The 20,604-nt window shown below is 40.9% G+C and overlaps 1 protein-coding gene across 3 annotated transcripts in view; it reads right to left on the reverse strand.

Moving 5' to 3' along the window:
• The window catches only part of LOC121698222 (high affinity choline transporter 1-like), a 53,010-nt gene that overhangs the window by 26,552 nt on the left and 5,854 nt on the right, over nucleotides 1-20,604 (reverse strand). For 2 of the 3 annotated variants that reach the window (XM_042080135.1, XM_042080133.1), the window contains exons 3-4: nucleotides 15,478-15,633; nucleotides 3,288-3,436 (exon numbers count right to left, since the gene is read on the reverse strand). In XM_042080135.1, the coding sequence (XP_041936069.1) occupies nucleotides 3,288-3,436; nucleotides 15,478-15,633 (305 nt within the window). The remainder of the gene's footprint in view (nucleotides 1-3,287; nucleotides 3,437-15,477; nucleotides 15,634-20,604) is intronic. The other variant, XM_042080134.1, reaches the window with a different exon arrangement.

Raw genomic sequence — 20,604 nt, forward strand, 5'->3', positions numbered from 1 at the left:
GAATGAAATGAAAGTGACATTATTTTTTCATGACTCATCTTCAAGTATCCAAAAACATTCACGCCATAAACCTCTTAACCAATCATATACGGGAAGATTTCAGAAATAAAATCAGACATTGGACAGCTCAACAATCAAAATATCCTCAGATCATACTCTTTCCACCATTGAGTTTGTGACTGAGTTCTGTTCTGTTCACAGGTTCTGTTCAGTCCTAGAATCTAACCTTGCAGCACCTTGGACTGGGAGGCAGGTGTGCTAGTGTCTGTTGCCAATACATATGATAAGGTGTTGTTGGGATGGAGGTTTATTTATTGGACTGCTACCGTACCTATTGTCATAATCTTATATTTTGTGTTGCCAGTGTCTTTCGGTTGTTCTCTTACATTGCCATGTCTGTGTTCCACTCCTTGTAAGGTGTGTCTTAAAACCTTATGCTGAAACTAGTTATAAACTAATTAGTGATGCACCGATATTGACATTCTGGGCCGATAATGATATTTAAAATTTCACTTTGGGCGATAACGATACCGATATTTTTATTGACATTTTTTTGATACACCTTTGCTGGCAAGAAAAGTATTCAAAATACATTTCAAATTCTTTTCAACAAGAAAATTAGAAGAGAGAGCAAGGCTTAAAATGTTTTTTTTTTCAAAATTGGGGGAATTCCCCCTTAGGTTCTTCACCCTTCCCCTTAGGTTTACACAATTTGGGCTGGGGGGGGGATCATCAGTCATCGCCATCAGTAATAATGAATATACTGTAGTGTGACCATTCACAGCAGTGGCCATCCTAGATTCTGCTTGACTCTCTCCACATACACAAACACACATGGAAAATGATAGCTTGTGTCATATGTTTCTATTTCATATATTTTGAATTTCATATAAAGTGTATTTAGTTATAGTCATGACGCCTTCTGAATCTCTGTTCAGCAGGACCTCTGGACGGTGATTTTATCTTTTTTTCCCCTTTCTGTTCTTGTATTTTTATTTATTTTTTTGTTTTGTTTTGTTTTTATATCTATCTCACTAAGAGCCTCTGTGTAACACTGGGGTACTGTGGACTGATGCTACAATGTTGTACTCACTGATGAAAGTGTCCCTACGGGGACAATAAAGTACCTAGCTAAGTTTAGAGGCTCATTGGCTTCAATTAATAGTGTGTTAGTGGGCTCGACAATGTATGGTTGCGGGGTTAGTCAGCAGGGGTCCCACCTTCACACATTAGTGTTAATTGCAATTTCACCTGAATCACGAGGCCTCACATTGTTTGCACTATAAGGTTTGCTGTGAGAGAGCACCAGGTGGTAACTGCACATTGGGATCCCTTAAGGTGAGTATGCCCCTTCCCGTCAGCGTTGTCACCCACAATAATTATTATTTTTAATTACTCTATTTAATAAATAGAGTACTGCGTTTTAACTCTATGGTTTGCTTTTCAGCTTCAGTATTCAATACATTTAATCAGCTCAATAAAGTTAACTTTGGGGGCATCCGTGGCCTACTGGTTAGCACTTCGGACCTGTAACCGGAGGGTTGCCGGTTCGAACCCCGACTAGTAGGCATGGCTGAAGTGCCCTTGAGCAAGGCACCTAACCCCTCACTGCTCCCCGAGCACCGCTGTTGATGCAGGCAGCTCACTGCGCCGGGATTAGTGTGTGCTTCACCTCACTGTGTGTACACTGTGTGCTGTGTGTGTTTCACTAATTCACGGATTGGGATAAATGCAGAGACCAAATTTCCCTCACGGGATCAAAAGAGTATATATACTTAATATATACTTATACTTAGACCACGTCTCTGTCTTATCTCTATAAACTGCTATTTTGTGTGACTGGATGCAAAACTGTATTTGTGTGTTACGCCCAGGTTACACAATGCCTGTCAGTTTTTAACTAAGGACTTTAAAAATATGTGGAACTGTGTAAAGGACATGACTAATCTGAACAGGGGGAAAAGTGAACTCAATGTGTGTAATGAACGAGAGAGGGCAAATGAGTTTAATAGGTTTTATAAAAGGTTTGACACTGAGGATGCAGGGACCTATCAGTAAACACATTCTGTGATCCCAATAATGATAATAGTAATTAATACTGACACTGTTGTGAAGGCATTTAGGGCTTTGCACAGAAAGAAAGCGTCTTCATTTTTTGAGAAGGCTAAGAGTGTTTGGCATAGAAAAAGACATTATGCTAACTTTTTAGGGCTGCCATTGAATCCATCATAATATATGGCATCATAATATGGTTTGGGTTGGTTGGAACCTGTCTGTGAAGCTCAAAGCTCAATTGCAATCCCTCATCAAGTGAGTAGGGAAGATAATGGGTATGCCCCTTCTACCTCACTGCAAGAACTATTTGATACAACAGTCAGAAAGCAAGGACTAAAGATAGCAGAGGACACAGAACATATTGTAATTGGCAAGTATGAAATTTTGCCCTCAGGAAGAAGATATAAGGTACCAAACCACAAAACAAATTGGTATAAACACTCCATGGTCCCTTGGTCAATCAAACTACTTAACAGTACGTCTTAGTAGAGATATTGAGTGTGTGGGGTGGGTGGGTGTGTAAGGGGGTATTTATTTATTGATTATCATGATTTTTTTTACAATGGTGTAGTGTTTGCAATAGGGCAGGGTGCAATATAAACTATAGGTCTCTGTTGTGGTATCCTGTGCTATGTTGCAGTGGTGTTGCGATGCCGTGTGTGTTTAGAATAGGGTTGTTTGTGTGTAATGCAGGTTGTAGGAGTATGGGTTTTTGAAGTGTGTGAATGGGGGTTTTTGGCTATGTATGTGTGGATGTGAAGTTGGCCTATATTTATATGTCTCTGTGTTATTGGTGTTAGCTCACCTTTTTGCGTTAATGTATGTTTTTTGTCTAATTTGTGTAACCTCACTCTCTCGATTGCCGAAGACAATTTCTTTACCTAAGAGACATTAAAGGCTCATCTTATCTTATCTTATCTTAAAAATGTTGGCTCTGATGTGTATAGAAAGTGACAGCTCACTCATGTCAGTGCATACAGTATTTGTGGAGCGCTTTAGTCCTGTCTATTTACTACTTTCATTTTGTTCAGCACCTTGCTTGTCCATTGTGTGTTTATTTCATGTTACCCTGTTTCTTGTTCTTGTCTCCTGAGTAAATAAAGATCCTTTGAGTTTAATTTGTGTTTTTGTCGTGCATTTGGGTCCAACCTCTGCTAGATTCATGATTTCATACATACGGTTCATTACATTACACATTCATTACATACGGTCTTGCAATGGCTGAAACCCACCAAAGCAACAAAGATGAGGATCAGCTGGATGACATCAGTGTAGGCCACAGAGTAGAGCCCCCCAAGGAGAGTGTAGATGATTGCTACCGCCGCTGACAAAATCACAGAGTAGGCATACGGCAAATCCAGGATTGTACTGATTGTCCCTCCTGGAAAATATCACAGTTTTACTCCACTTATTATTGGGTCTATACAGGGATCTATAGGCGTGGTTTAGTAAGCAGCACAATTCAACATAATACGGTCAGGTCTGTATGTATTTGGACACTAACACAACTTTTTGTAATTTTGCCTCTGTGCACCACCACATTGGATCTGAGTGTTTAATAGGTTGAACGATATATTGCAACTGTTTAAGAATAACAACCGTTTTATACATGTATCATACCATCCCATTTTTAAAGGAATAGTTTGGTGTAAGAATAACCTACTGTATGATCTATTTATGGATGATAAATAGTTAAAACTTTTGTTTGGGAGCAAAATTACGTTAATCAGAGTTTTGAGATGCACCGTTGTTTCATTAGCAACAAAATGGCTTATAGCCTGTAGCAGCGGGCATGGAGCATTCAAACCACTGACAAGGCCCAAAATAGTCTTATGCTTCCATGGTAGTGTGTAGAGGGTCCCTACAGACAAATCCAGTTTTGTAATGTAGACAGTGCCGCTGCTCCCACCACAAGCATCACACACTGTCTGTAGGGCACCAAAGGACAGAGGGGGCACCCAAATTTTGCCAATAAATTGCAGCTTTACTGCAAACTGCATTTCACTCTTCCCCGATAACATGTACAATGTCAAAATGCACCATGTCACATGCAAGGATACTTTTTAGGTTCTCTCAATCTCCACCACGTAGCAGATTTAACTCTACTTACTCCTCTTAATTGGGCACACATCTTGCGCACACAGGAAGAAGACAAAGAGAGGGGCAGATTCCAGCTGGCTTGTCATCCATTGGCTTGTCAGCGGTTCCTACTATTTTTAAACTCAGATTGGTGAGAAGATCCTTTAACATAGGCTGCAATCAATGTGATTTGGAACATGGACAAGAATATAAAGACTAGTTTCCTACTTTGTCTTTGTAGAATGGAATTGGTGAGTCTTCCATAATTCGTTTTCCAAGCATTTACATGAAGCACATGATATGCCGAGCCGACTGAAACTCATTCCATTCAGATAGCTACAGTAGGTGTCTACCAGGCTCATAATTCACTTTAAAATTGCAAATAGAAGTGTTAAGCAATAAGTCATTACTTCCATTTCCAAAGCAATGAAGGCTGCTTATAACAACTTAATATGGTGCATATTATTGTTAATATTGTGCCATCAATTTAGCTCAAACAAACAAGGCTTGCAAACAAGAGCTGGCAAAAGGACATTATGACAGTATACACAGTAATGGTCTGTAAATATAGGCCTTTTAATTTACTTTAAGAGTTATTATTTTTTTTTGGGGGGGGGGGGGGGCACCACAAAGCAACTCGCACCAAAATGGCCAACTCGCACCAAAATGGCCAGCAGCGGCATTGATTGTAAACAACTTTGAAAGTGTAGAGAGAGGTTAAGGACAGTTTATGAAGTCAGTGTATAACTTTCCTTCCTATTCCGGTAGCTTCAAATCATTGGGCGCATTTGAGTTCTTGCAGCCTTGCACATATCTGGCTAAATGTGATGCATGTTTGTTTCGGTGAGGCACATTACATCTGTATGATTGTCAGTAATAATTTCATTAACCAAGGGAGTCTTATTTGACAGTGATCAGATATTAAGTAAAGCAAGCGTAAGTTGCATTTTTGGAGGAGTTTGCTTAACCGAAGATGTTTTTATCATCATAAGATTGCTATGATTAATGTCCCTAGTGGGTTGAGCATGAGTTGACAGTTTTGGTACAGACACCCTCTCTATATGCCCTATATGCCTGGGTGACTGTAGGACGGCAGAGATCTGTGTAAGACATTAATTCTGCTTCCTGGACTAATCTCTGGTTCGTCAGGAACTAGCCTCTAAAACTAGACTTAAAACATACTTTTTTAGTGCCTCCCATAGTTAGGTATGGTGCAGTGTGGAACTTCACCCATCTCAAGGTTTTTTGGAATGGACCACACTGCTGTGTCCTCGTGTGACTGGCACGCCAGTCATGCATGCGATGGTGGTCACTGACCATACCTGCGCTGGTGTCGACAACCCTTCACCATGCCTTAGTTACTTTTCATGTGTCACGCCGTACAACCCCCCCCCTCTCTCCTCTCTCCCCTTCCCTCTCTCTCATAACTCTCCCTCTCTTACTTATTCTCACTCTGCTATAACACTACATAGTACCATTGATATACTTATTGATATTAACCATTTTGATTTATAGTAATACTAACCCACTCTACATCTCTCTTTCTTCCCCCTTACCTCACTTGTGAGGTATACCATCACCAGTCATCAGCCATCCATGTGTTTGGCCCTCATCTCACCTGAAGTCCCATCCCTATGACTGCCCTATCATTGCCTATTACTGTCCCCCCTGCCCGGATTCCTGGCCCTTACAGCCTAGCGACCCACCACTTGCCCTATGACAACTCCTAATGCCCCTGGACAATTCCATTTCCTACACTGGACTATTTGAACTTTCTGACACTAAATGGGATTCACCGTTTTCATACCGGATATGTAACCATCCCACCTCTTGTAACATACACCTCAGGTGGCTTTAAACACCATGTTCTATTCTCTACATCTGACTAACTTATGCATATATCATGTATACAGACTGTATCTCCAATTCTAGGGAGTTTTTCCTCGCCCCTGTTACCCATGGGCCTTCTTTTCTCTGATTGTCTAACATCCTGTAAAGCGCCATGAGACACCTGTAATGTTTTGACGCTCTATAAGTGAAATTAAATACTGCCGGGAAGAACCCCTTTGTCCAGTGTTTTAGAAGGGGAGCCTCAGACCTGTGTTTGCTGTGGGGTATGTAATTTGCAGGGCTATGCTCTTCTGTGAACAGTGTACTTGAGTCAATAGAGCAGTTCAAGAAATTAAACTAAACAGTAGGAAAACGAGTGCGAACAGAAATGTAGTGTGTGAAGTTATTGGAATGAAAATAATTGTAACCACCTTCAACATAGCAGGTGCCACCTAGTGGACATAGAAGCCATAGTCCCTATAATAGCGACAACACTGACCCAGCCTTTACAAACTAGCCGCTGCAATTGGCCTGTCCTTCTTTCCCCCCTTGGAATTGCTAATTGTTTTTTAGTGAGTAATTCATTGCTTTTTCACTGTTTTTCATGCTATATTAGCACACATGACCAATGGCTGTAACCCTATTACCTCAACCTATTCTTGCACTGACATAGTTTTTTATATTGCCAAGTCAAGTAGGGCTGCAGCTATCGATTCTTTTTGTAATCGATTAATCTAGCACTTTATCGATCGATTAATCGGATAATTTTTATTTGCATTTTGAAACAACCAAAACAAATAATGCATAACAAAAATGACATTGCTGTAAAATGATCAAGCAATTGGCACAGAGGTATTTATTCTAACTCCAACATTTGGCTCCAAAACTAAGCCCATTTATTGCAATTTACCCATTTAGTGTTTATAAGTGCCAGTGCCAACAATTAAATAATGTTCAAAATGCTCTCTATAAAATTAAGAGATACAGACATAAAAAGCTGTCCATAGTATGTTGTGAAGTGCTGGGAGGGAGAAGAGGGAACGCAATTTAATGTAGGCTATTAATATGCACAACGAGTTTTATGCTGTAATCTAGATCTGAGGAAATATTTGTTTTATATAGATTTCTACACCTGCAGCATTTGGCATTAGGCTACTAACAAATCATTTTACCATTATTAAAAAAACAGCCTACTATTAGGCTACTAACAAATAATTTTACCATTAGGCTACTAAAAAATAATTTCTGGGGTGAGCCTATTTGCTATGGTAACCTAGCAACCTGTGTGTGTGTGTGTGTGTGCACGCGTGCTGTGCGTGAGGAAAGATGAGGGTGCATGCATGTGTAAGGGGTTCTTTTTTAGGCATACTGTCTTGCAATTGAACGTGAATAAGTTTACAACTTAAAAACATCAAAGCTAAACATTGATTATATCACGACATCGCTACAAATACAGTTTGTGATTAAAATCAGCCAACATCAATGTAGGCTATAGGCTACGTAGATAGATAGATAGATCTGTTTTATAGATAGACCAGATTGAAACATGGTGAAACAGCATGGAGTGGATGTTTTTGGTTCAGATGCTTGTTCTTTACCTTTATGAGTATGTAATGATCCCAAAACTTTACTTGAAAACTTTAGACATTCTCTGCCATTTATGGAGATCTTGACTTCGCAATTGCGCCAGCTAAATTCAGAATGTATCACGTTTCACGCGCTAGTGGTGTGCTTCCTGAACAACTGTCCGCGTGGAACAATCAGATCCCTGCGCGTATAGTGCGCGTCATAGGAATTTAACGAGGCTTCGAGGCAGGGTTTTTGCCTCGAGTAATTTTTGTAATCGAGTTATTCGAGTAACTCGATGAATCGTTTCAGCCCTAAAGTCAAGTCAAGTCACGTCAAGTCAAGTTTATTTATATAGCGCATTTCATACACAGAGGTCATTCAATGTGCTTTACATAAACAAAACCAAACAATAATAACAAATAAAAAGCGTAGAAAGGCAATATAGTCAAAGAATAGTTAAAAGGTAAAGATTATAATATAAAAAAAAACATAAAACACAAGGTAAAATAATTTAAAAAGGATAATTAGTAAGCAAAAAACAAAGGCAAAAGTAGTAAAAAAAAGTAATAAAAGATAAAGTAGAATAATTATCAAGGCAGATTCAGAATTTGTAACTCGGCACAGTTAGCAGAAAGCATCTGAGAACAGTTTGGTCTAGATTTAAAACTGGCAGTTGGGGCCTTTTTGATGTCATCCGAAAGTTGATTCCACAGCTGAGCCGCATAGCAGCTAAAAGCTGCTTCACCATGTTTAGTTCTAACAGTAGGTTTTACTAGCAGGTTTTTCACCTGGGACCTGAGAGGACGAGAAGGTGTGTACTGCTGAAGCATGCCTGACAGGTATTTAGGTCCTGCTCCATTTATTGATTTATAAACAAGCAATAGAGCTTTAAAGTCCATTCTGTGACTTACTGGAAGCCAGTGCAAGGACGGAGTAATGTGGTCAGTTCTTTTAGTTTTTGTTAGAATCCTAGCTGCTGCATTTTGTATCATCTGAAGCTGTTTAATAGTCTTTTTAGGAAGGCCTGTGAACAGTCCATTGCAGTAATCAACCCTGCTGGAGATAAATGCATGAATGAGTTTTTCTAAGTCATATTTTGACATCAGCCCTCTGAGTCTGGCAATATTTTTGAGGTGGTAAAAAGCTGATTTAGTTGTCGCTTTCATGTGGCTGTTGAAATTTAGATCACTGTCAATTAATACACCAAGATTTTTAAGTGTATCCTTTGCCTTCAACCCTTTTGTGTCAAGGAGAGTGGCAACCCTAAGTCTTTCCTCCTTTTTACCAAATATAATTACTTCAGTTTTTTCTTTGTTCAGCTGTTACGGCCTGGCTCAAACTTTTAGTTACTTTATTTTTCAAAACTTAATCAAAAACGAACGAAGATGTCCGTGTCAGTATATATGAAGAAGTCAGTGTGTGGGCGAAGTGCATGAGTGTGATATGGACTGAGAAGTGAAATGCGTGGATGCAAAAACAAACAAAGGAAAAGCTAGGCCATCAAACAAAGCCCACGAAGGCCCAAAAACAGCAGCCCCGCAAGCCCTGCCGCAGGGGAACACCCGTGCCCTTTATGCACAGGCCAGTTAGGTTACGACAGGTGCGCTGGCCACGCCCACGCCGCCAATACCTGTAATGACAGACAACCAGCAGCAAGCAGACGGACAGAGCAGGGACGTCACACCCCCCCTCTTCAAGAATTTGGCCCACAATTAACGAAAAAAAACTAGAAACAAATCAATAATGATACATGTCAAAGATAGGCTGAATATCAAAACTACTAAATGTACTCCCAAAAATCCCAAAGCTACTTTTTATCCCCTTTTTACCTGAACCCTCATCCCTCCTCGACAGCTCTACCCAGCTCCAGCAATCGGGATCCTACGAGAGCAATTTAAGAAGGTGGAAGAGCAGTAACAGAAGAATAGAACAAGCATTATAGGAAACAAAATGAGCAAAGGAACAGTACATTAATCTTATATTGGAGCTTGTGACAATGCATCTGCCAATACATTGTCAGTACCCCGTATGTGTTTCACGTGTAAATTGTATGGTTGTAAAAACAGAATCCACCTCATCAAACGCTGACTCGGACTATGTAACGAATGCAAAAAAGTCAGCGGATTGTTGTCTGTGTAGACAACAACTGGAGCTCCACTGCCGACGTAAACGTCGAAGTGTTGCAAAGACCAAATCAAAGCAAGCGTTTTCTTCTCAATCACCGAATAGTTAATTTGATGGCAATTAAATTTTCGGGAGAAGAAACAAATTGGATGCATAACGCCATCGGTATCTGTCTGTAAAAGCACGGCTCCTGCTCCGACATGACTCGCATCAACTTGTATTTCGAACGGCTGATCAAATTGAGGCGCAGCCAGAATGGGCGCAGTTGTTAAAAGCATTTTCTGACCAGCTAAATTTTACTGAAGCCTTCAGCAGATCAGTCAGCGGAGCTACGACTGTAGAAAAGTTAGGGCAAAAACCTCTATAATAGCCCACCATTTCAAGAAACCGCATGAGTTCTTTTTTGGTTGTTGGAGGTGGGAAACTCTCAATAGCCAACACCTTGGCACGAAGAACACCAACCTTCCCTTGACCAACCTCTTTTCCTAAGTAAGTCACTGTAGCCCTGGCAAACTCACACTTTGCCAGGTTTACAGTGAGCCGTGCGTCTGCCAAACGCACTCTCACTACATGTTGCTCCCATGTGTCACTATATGAAATGACGTCGTCAAGGTACACAGCGCACCCTTCAAGTCCAAATACCACCCTGTTCATTAAACGCTGAAATGTGGCTGGAGCGTTACGAAGTCCAAAACTCATAACCGAATATGAATATAACCCTGTTGGTGTAATGAATGAAGTTACCTCCTTTGCTCGAGAAGACAGAGGCACTTGCCAATAACCACGAAGGAGGTCAAACTTGCTAACATATCTAGCTGCACCTACTTGGTCAATGCAATCCTCCATTCGAGGAAGTGGGAAAGCATCGGGCTTTGTGATCTTATTAAGCCTACGATAGTCTGTGCAGAATCGGTATGTACCATCCGGCTTGCCCACCAGGATGCACGGGGAGGCCCAACCTGAAAAGGATGGTCTAGCCAAATCATTTTCTAGGAGGTATTGTACCTCATCTTCCAGCTTCTTCCTCTTATCTAATGATACGCGATAGAAATGCTGACGGATGGGCAGCACATCACCTACATCCACATCATGCTCAATCAAATGTGTGCGAGAGGGTGTGTCTCCAAACAATACAGGAAAATCAGCAATTACTTTAGACAATTCTTTTCTCTCTGAAACAGCTAAATGTCCCAACAACAAATCCAAATTACGGAGTGACTCAGAATTTTTCAAGCGCGGTTGCATACCAGTTATCAGGGCTTTCCTCAATCTCCGCTGCCACCGAAGAAGAAGACACCACAGACATGGCCGTAGCAACACCACCCACAAACTCAGACGGACTTTCAGTGTTTCTTAAAAAGTAGGGTTTTAACAAATTTGTGTGGCAAACCTGTGTGGACTTCCGGCGATCAGGAGTGGAGATCACATAATTATGATCAAACATTTTCCGTGTGATCGTATAAGGCCCTGCAAACTTAGCACCGAACGGAGAACCGGGCAAAGGCAACAAGGCCAAAACCTGATCCCCTTGTGTAAACTCGCGAACCTCAGAACTACGGTCAAATAAGCGCTTCATTTTTACCTGTGCCACTTCTAGGCTTTTCCGAGCACTCTCCCCCACCAAACACAAACGTCTCCGAAAGCCATTGACATATTCGGTGAGACTCTTAGGTGGCACATCATGCCTGAGACCATCTTTGAGCACTGCAAGTGTACCACGCAGTGACCAAAAACCAACTGGTTAGGACTAAAGCCCAAACTCTCCTGTGTGACTTCTCTAGCAGCTAACATCAGCCACGGTAAGCTGTCTTTCCCAGTCACGCTTCAACTCCACACAGTAAGCGCGCAAAAGAGACTTTAGTGACTGATGGAAGCGCTCCAGAGCTCCCTGGCTCTGTGGATGATACGCACTAGACTGACTCTGCCTAATTCCTAGACATTTCAATATCTCCATAAACATCTTAGAAGAAAAATTTGTTCCACGATCACTTTGCACTATTTTGGGAACTCCAAAAATAGAAATAAACTGTGTAAGTGCCTTAACAACTGCTTTAGTGGTGATTCTACGCAACGGGAATGCAGCTGGATACCTGGTAACCTGGCACATCACAGTCAACAAATATTCATTGCCAGACTTCGAAGGTGGTAATGTGCCAACGCAATCTATAATTAGATGGTCAAAAGGCTGAGCTGTTGCCGGAATTGGACTTAAAGGTGCTGGTTTTAAAACTTGATTAGGTTTCCCAATCACCTGGCATGTATGGCAAGTCTTGATAAAGTGTGCTATATCTTTTTTCAACTTGGGCCAGTAGAAATGCTGAATTATCCGGTCATAAGTTTTTCTTACTCCAAAATGACCGGCTATATTACCATGGGCTGTGTTCATTACTACCTCCCGAAACTGAGTTGGAACTACTACTTGTATCAATGCCTCACCCACACCTAGTTCACTTTGCGGAGACCACTTTCGAAATAGTAGCTTGTCGTGAACGAAATAGCTTGTGCTATGAATGGTTATTTCGTCAGATGTCAGAACAACGTCAAAAAAATCTCTTTAAATCCAAATCACCCTGTGGCGCCACCGCCCATTCCTCTGGAGATCGAGAACATGATAAAACTGACCAATCAGGTACACAAATCTTGGAAAGCTCCTTGTCATCATGAGAAGTCTCAGATTTAGTGCGAGACATCGCACAAGTGATCGCGCATGATTCAAACACATTAGGAAATGTTTTAACCAATTCGTCATCCGATAATGGAGACGTACACACAACAGGGGGTGGTGGTACATCACGCCACACACGCCCACCTGCTAAATTATTCCCCAGAATCATATGCACCCCAAGCACTGGTAAAGAGGGACGGATGCCAACAATCACCTCTCCACTCACCAAATCTGACTGAAGAAACATTTTGTGTAACCGGACAGACAATGTTTGTAAACCAATCCCTCGAATCAACACATTTCTCCCTGCACTTGTTTCGTCAGAGAATGGCAAAACACCTTCAAGAACGAACGATTCAGAAGCTCCAGTATCTCGCAAATTTTTTATAGGCGTTTTCACCTCACTCCCCGACAAAGAAACAAACCCCTCTGTCACAAATGGAGCAAAATCTTGTTTCACCCCCACGTCAGGATTTTTCGCCATCAGTGTTATGTCTTGAGTAGGCCTACTTTGAGAAACCCCATCACACACTGTACTAACCAACAACGCAGACGCTGGAGAATTGTCCGGTCCATATCTACTAGACTTTTGTCTAAGAACAGGGCACTCCCCCTTCCAGTGACCCTCTTCAAAGCAGTAGTGACAGGCAGAATTGTTATCGGGAACCCCTCTAGTACGGGCGACACTCTTTAACCCCTTCGAATGAGACAACACATCAAATCTCCCCGGACGTTGCGCATCAGAATACTCTCTTCGGCCAAAATCTGCACTTAGACGATAATCACTCTGATAACTCTTATGAGTCAAGCTAAATTCATCTGCCCACACTGCAGCCTCAGACATAGTCTTGGCCTTATTCTCATTTAGGTAGGAGGCAATACGGTCAGGCACAACATTTTTAAATTGTTCCAAAACAATTACCTCCCTCAATTCGTCAAACGTCTTAACATTTAATGAGGCACACCAACGATCAAAATGGGAAGAGAGTTCCCTAGCCAACTCCACATAGCACTGCTTGTCTCTCTTACGCCAAGTTCTGAATCGCTGTCGGTAAAATTCAGGAACCAACTCAAAAGCTTTTAGCACCGCAGTTTTTACCTTGTTCCTGCGATCCTCAATTGCCAACGCAATGTATGCCTCCTGTGCCCTACCTGTGAAAACACTCTGCAACATTACCACTCGCTCAGAGGCAGGCCACCTACACTCGCTATACTTTCAAATAATGAGAAAAAAACATCCGGATCTCGCTCATTAAATCTAGGCAGAAGCTTTACAGTAAATTACCAATGACATCAAATGAACAAGTTGGATTACCCACAGGATAGTCAGGAGCTATTTTTCCTTCTCCAATTAATCTTAAACGTTCGACTTCTAATTTATAGTGCTGTGCCAACTTTTCTACCTCCAATTGTTGAGCGTGTTTTAATCTCTCCATTTCCAACTCCCGTTGCTGTACCATATCTGCCACCCTAAGCTTTTCCAATTCGACCTCATGATTACTGGCCTGCTTTGCCATTTCCCGATCATGAGCCTGCTGCATCTCAATAATAACTTTACGTTCTTCAAACGAAAGACCTTCAGAAGAAATAGCTAATTTAGAAGGCTCACTCGGTTGCAATACAACTTGCGGCAAAATGTTCTTATTTACCAACACTTGTTTCAACGCTGCCAGTAATTCATCTTTACGCAAGCGTTTGTCCAAACCAACTATTTCATACGCAACTACAATATCACAATTGCTTCTTAGAATACAGTTTTAACAACTCCTCAGATGGAGCCGTTACGAAATCATCAATGGAAGACATTATACAATCTAGCCAACAAGACAAGCCAAACAATTTACCAAACAAAGCACCACACCAAAGAAAACAGACTACGGGCCTATTCCATCACACGCAATATCGGGCCTTCTATCAGACACATACAAGCTGCGCTTCTCCAATCAGCCTACAGATAACCCCTCTACGAACGACACAGGTAGCTTGCAAACTCCCCGCTAACTATACCGAAAAACCCATACTAATTTAACTTACCCCCTGACGGCTTCATGTCACCCCCAAGGACTGAGCTCTTTTATACACCAGTATACCGACAGCTCAAGAATAAACAAATTGTTCACCCCCAAACCGCGGTGGTGCCTCAGCCCAGAGATGAGCACAAAAACAACAAAGCCACCCTCGGCGAAACTCCAACCTAACCGGGGAGAAGAAAACTTCAGCAACCTGTAACGTTACGTAAAGGACTCACCCATATGCTGAAAAATTCCAATGCACATATCAGGCTACTCAACGCAGGGGGAAAAAAAACGCATTAAGAAAATCAAGCTGCAAAATATTGACCCTTCTTTGTCCTCCACAAAAATGCGATCACCAAACTTCGGTGAAATAACAACGCAACCCGACGTTGAAAAAAAAATGTTTTTACCCAATTCAAACTATGCTCCCGGACGAGCCCCCATGTTACGGCCTGGCTCAAAGGCCATAACCAGAACAAAGGAGGACAAGGGTCAACTTTTAGTTGCTTTATTTTTCAAAACTTGTCCGTGTCAGTATATATGAAGAAGTCAGTGTGTGGGCGAAGTGCATGAGTGTGATATGGACTGAGAAGTGAAATGTGTGGATGCAAAAACAAACAAAGGAAAAGCTAGGCCCTCAAACAAAGCCCACGAAGGCCCAAAAAACAGCAGCCCTGCAACCCCTGCCGCAGGGGAACACCCGTGCCCTTTATGCACAGGCTAGTTAGGTTACGACAGGTGCGCTGGCCACGCCTTTGTGGCTCAAGGGTTCTTTGTTACCTGCCTAAAACAGTGTTACATATACGCATGGCTGCAAGAACTTGCAAGGTTTATCTAATTGTTTTTGAGCCTCATGGGGTTACAAAAGGCTATAGTTCATAAATGGTCCATATAATATTTTTGTTCAACCCCTTGAATTATAGGAGAAAGTCTACACATTCAAATCAATTTTGATGGTGTAAAAGAGAGCAAGATGACAAAGATTGTGTCACTTTACAATACCTGGACCTGACTGTATGTAGTTGGGGGTCTGTATCAGCCAAGGGGTCCTTGGCCTAAGAAATGTTGAAGACTTCTGAGTTATATTCTAATTCATGTAGATAATGATTACATATTTGATTACAGATAATCAATACAAACCTAGTGCCATGAGAGTACAAGCCACCCAGAGCATATCTACTACGATGGCAGGGATGACCATTAGCACAGCCACAGGCTTGCCATATTTGATCTGAAATGGGTCCATCATGGTAACATACTTCTTCTCCCTCATTGGTTTAGCAAAGACTAAACCACCTGAGAAAAATTAAAACCAGAAAAAAATAAAGTAGGCATAACTGTACATGAGTCAGCATTCACAATCAAATAAACTTTCTATCATAGCTGCTGGGTCTTAAAACATTTTTCTTAAAATAATAATACAATGATATGTGGACTTAAAATAGAGTTGCATCTCTGTCAATCCCAATACACCCCTGGGACCAGGCACGCCGGAAGCACCGGTGCAGGGGGTGCGGGAAAAAAAAAGCGCAGTTGTTGACCACAACACCGACACGGCATCGCATTGATTAGAGCATGAACTAGATCTATTTACAGCGCTGTAACTTTAATTACTTCTGCTCTAGTCTGGCCTCTTGGTAGGGGAAGGAAAGGCACAGTGACAGTGTGAGCATTTTTATTTTCTTCCATGTGACTGTTGTGAATTTGCATTATGTATTTAAATGAATAGTACCTACTATAAAATATCACGTTATGACGGTTGTCGTGAGGGCACGATTCATAGGCGCTTGCATAGTGTTCGGCCGTATGTCTACGTGCGCACCGGCCTACCATCAGGCTACTCAGCTACGAGTAGAGAGAATTTCCCCTGTTTGTATATTCACTCCAAGTTGGCCTACCATAACTTACCAAACTCTGCACTGTAGACCAAAAACTGGATATTTATAATTTTCTGTGAAATAACCAAATGTATTTGTTCAACTTTATGAAGCAGAATTACGCACTACTGTATAGTACTATAGGCTACTTTGAACGTAACATATTTTTGCAAAAGAGAGAATGACAGCGATTGCACTTGTTGCTGGAAACCAATAAATGTATTTTTTGCAATCAACAAAAACAGAAAGGATGGAGACAGCAAAGCTAGAGATGGGCAGGAACAAGGTCAATTGGTGGATATGCTTGTCAAAACGTTAGGAGCTGATTGCACTTCTCTTCAGTGTGGAGCTCATAGGGTATCAAACACGGGGATTGATTAGTCTGTCAATGGTATTGAACAGGACTTTAGAATTACGTATAAGTATATATACTCTTTTGATCCTGTCAGGGAAATTTATACTCTTTTGATCCTGTGAGGGAAATTATTTAAACTATCTGGGAACTAATCTGGGAGAAATACTGTCGTCGAGCTTTTTTTATTTCACAGTTGTACATAAGCAAACTCTTATAGTTCATGAGGTCAACCTGTGATTTAGTCTTGCGCCATTTACGTTCATGTTTGCGGCAGGTTCTTTTAAAGGTGCTTATTCTCTTAGAAGTCCTCCAGGGTGGCTTTTGTTTTCTTGAGAGAGACTTAAGTTGCATTGGTGCGATGTTATCCATAATTTGTGCAACAGAAGCACTGAAATACTTGACTAATTCATCACAGTCTGAGGATGGGCCTATACTATCACAAATAAAATGAGAGAAAATCAAATTTGGGTATGCAACACAGACCTGACTCAGGTCATAATGTGACCCAGCAGCATTAATATAAGCAGTGATAAAATCCTTCAAAGTGTTTTCCCCAATGTTGCGCCTAAAATTGTTTTTTGGCCAGATGTAAGTTTAGTTGGCCAGGCAACATTGAAGAAGATACAAAGATGATCTGTGATCCTAACATTTAAAGTACCAGTTATGGAAATGTCTAGGCCTTTGGAAATAACAAGGTCTAAAGTGTGACCACAATTGTGAGTAGGTACAGAAATCTGTTGTATAAGCTCAAATATTCACAACTGATCAGTGAATTACATAGCATAACAGTCTGCTGTGTTATCAATGTGAATATTAAAATCACCACAAATGAGAATTTTCCAATTTGTTTTTCAGCTCTGTCCCTTGTTTGCAAAGATTTCTTTGGATTGTCTGAATCTTTTAATAATATTATTTCCTCTAGATGATGAACTCCCTAAATACAATTTCATGTTAAGAAGCATAACAATTACATTGTTTCATCATTTGTGCACACAGGTTTACACAGTGTGATGAATACCCCTACATCTTTACTTCTAAGTAAAACACCAGACTGCATTGTTATTATGTCAGCTATATATATGCAGTGTTTTCCTAATTAAAACTCAAAACTCACGTGACTCACATCCGAAACGGCACAAACACATTTTTGGTAGTTGCAGTGTCTCCCAAAGGTCATAGGGCAAAATATTTTGTGCGTCTTCACAATCAAGTCCCATTTGGTTTTGATACTTGAAGGTTTTGCTGAGATATGACATTACTTCCCGTTTGGCAGCTTCGCCGCTGATTTCAATTAGCTCTGATGCAAACCAAAAATCCTTCTGTTAACTTTTGTGACGTATGGTCTGAGCGTCATGTACGTGAAGTCTTATTAATATCGGACAAAATTTGTGACCTAAATTCCTAAAATTTCGCTAAAATCCAACATGGCGGAAAATCCAATATGGAGGAAATTGACATCATAGGGTACATTTGGTCATACGGGTCTGAAGTTACCTGCATTAACCTTGGCTTATTGCAGTGCCCCCGAGGGACCATATTTCTTGTGCATCCTCACATTGGAGTCTCGAATTCATGCACCACGTTTGGTTTCAATACGTGAAAGCATTCCTGAGGTACCCTACTTCCTGTTTGGTGGCTGTTTGGCAGCTATGCTGGCAATTTCATTTGGCTGCGACGGGCAAACACTTTCGAAAATCAAAAATCCTTCTGGTAACCTTTGTAAGGTTTGGTCTGAGGATCATGTACATCAAGTTTTGAGAGGATCAGACAAAATTTGTGACCTGTGAAATTTTAGTTTCACTTTCAATAGAATCAGATATGGCGGAAGAACGACAAGGGTCAGTGACGCTATCTTCTCGAGCAACTTACACCAGTTATGACCAGACCTTCCAGAGTTGGACCAGTGGTGATATCTCAAAAGGTCTAGGAGCAGGAGCTGGCCAAAAATTAAGGAGACTGCAAGACTAACCCTTGATTAGGTGCAGTTAAACAAAAACAATGTTTTACTGGTTGCTAAGTTGTTGCTAGGGTGTTGCTAGGGTTGCTATGGTAGTCATGTTGGTTGCCATGGTGGTGGCTAGGTTTGCCATGGTGGTGGCTAGGTTGACATAATATTGGTGGTTGCTAGGTTGTTGCTAGGGTAATTAAAATGGTTGCTAGGGTATTGCTAGGATACATATGGTGCTTACTATGCCAAATAAAGTGATTGCTATGCTGGGTGCTAGGGTCACATTATAGTGGTGTTTGCTAAGTTGTTGCTAGGGTAATTAAGAAGGTTGCTCGGGTGTTGCTAGGGCATTTATGGTGGTTGCTATGCTAAATAATATGGTTTCTATGGTGGTTGCTAGGGTAATCATGTTGGTTGCTATGGTGGTTGCTAGATTGACATTATAGTGGTGGTTACTAGGTTGTTGCTAGGGTAATTAAGATGGTTGTTAGGGTATTGCTAGGGTAGGTGGTTGCTATGCCAAATAAAGCTGTTGCTGTGCTGGTTGCTAATAGTGTAATCATGGTGGTTGCTATGGTGGTTGCTCCGTGCTTTCATGGTTTAGCTCAAGTTTAGCTTTAGCTCAAGTTTAACGTCTTACTATAAAACTCTTACATGGTCTACAGCGGATCTACAAAGATCTGTTTGACGGTCCTTACAGGGCAGGACTTCCAGTTTACAACTCTGCCGTATTTTGTGTTGTGAAGTACCGAAGCCATGACGTAGCGTTGTCAAGGCAGTAATTTCACTGGATCTAAACAAATCAATCTAACCATAGGAATCACCATAGGCTTTCTTAACTATTTCAATAATTTTACAATGTTTCTAAGACGTAAGACTACAACATACTGTATTCATACCAACACAATCAAATTAGTGACTACAGAGTTTTATTTTAGCATGGGTTTCCTCCGTAAAAGAGACCTGCATGTAACTTCACAGCATGCGTAAAATTCACAGACTTGTTTAGGCTTTATTTTTTTGGCAAAAATTAAAACGAAAACCAGAAACTTTTGATGTTTTGCTATTGAGCAGAAGCGAAACCAGAAACTTTACGTTCCGTAACAGAATTGTTTATCTAAATTAGCCTGTTGAGGAGTGAATTCTTTAAGACAATGCCGTTCCCCAGAGAGTGAATTATTTTCCTGGCTCCTTCTAGAATTTTATGCGAACGTTCTATAGTTTCAGTGTTCTTAAAATTGTTTAATGGCAGAAAAGTCCCTGAGGGTAATTGTTGCATCATGTTATAGAACCTTTTTCGAAAACGTTCTAATCACATATTTGTGATCGTACTCCCAGGAGCTCAGCTGCATCTGATCACATATTTGTGACTGTACTCCTCAACAGGATAATGGTAAACGGTTAATACCGTTATTTTTTCCGTTCTTTGACAAGATTTTTATGCAATATGACTTGGTGAGGTTCACTTCCGGCTGTTCACTCATCAGGAGAAATGTAATAGAGAAGCTTGTCGCCAGCTGTACAGGCAGAATCTTTTTTTAATTTCCCTCTAGACAAAGTTATTGGCGTTTGTTCAAAAGTCTAAAATTCACAATGGCAGCTATGTACACACCCTTGTGGTTTTGTATTATCTGATGACATGAGAGAGACAAAAATGCACTGATTGAGCCCTGACCAGGTTTGGCCAATTGATGTTCACAATGGCAGCTATGTACAGTACATGTAGCCTACCATATCTCAGTTATTTGCACAGATTTAGCTATTTGAGTTGAATACAGTAGGCTTTTAGATGGATGCAAGAACTACAGTGATGCTTCTGTAATGCTTTGTGGTTTTGTTTTGTTGTTGTTTTTGTTGGTTTATTGGTTTGGTCAATTAAAGTTCTCAATGACAGCTATGTAGTCTGCCATTTGTCATTTGGGCTATGTAAGAAGCAGAGTTGGACAGTAACGGAGTACATTTACTTGAGTACTCATGACTTTACTCAAGTACATTTGAAAGGAAAATATTGTACTCTTTACTCCACTACATTTCTATCTCTTTACTCCACTACATTTCTAACCGTGAGTACCCGTTACTACTTCTAA

The sequence above is a fragment of the Alosa sapidissima genome, chromosome 23 (genome assembly GCF_018492685.1).
Source record: "Alosa sapidissima isolate fAloSap1 chromosome 23, fAloSap1.pri, whole genome shotgun sequence".
Taxonomy (NCBI): Eukaryota; Metazoa; Chordata; class Actinopteri; order Clupeiformes; family Clupeidae; genus Alosa; species Alosa sapidissima.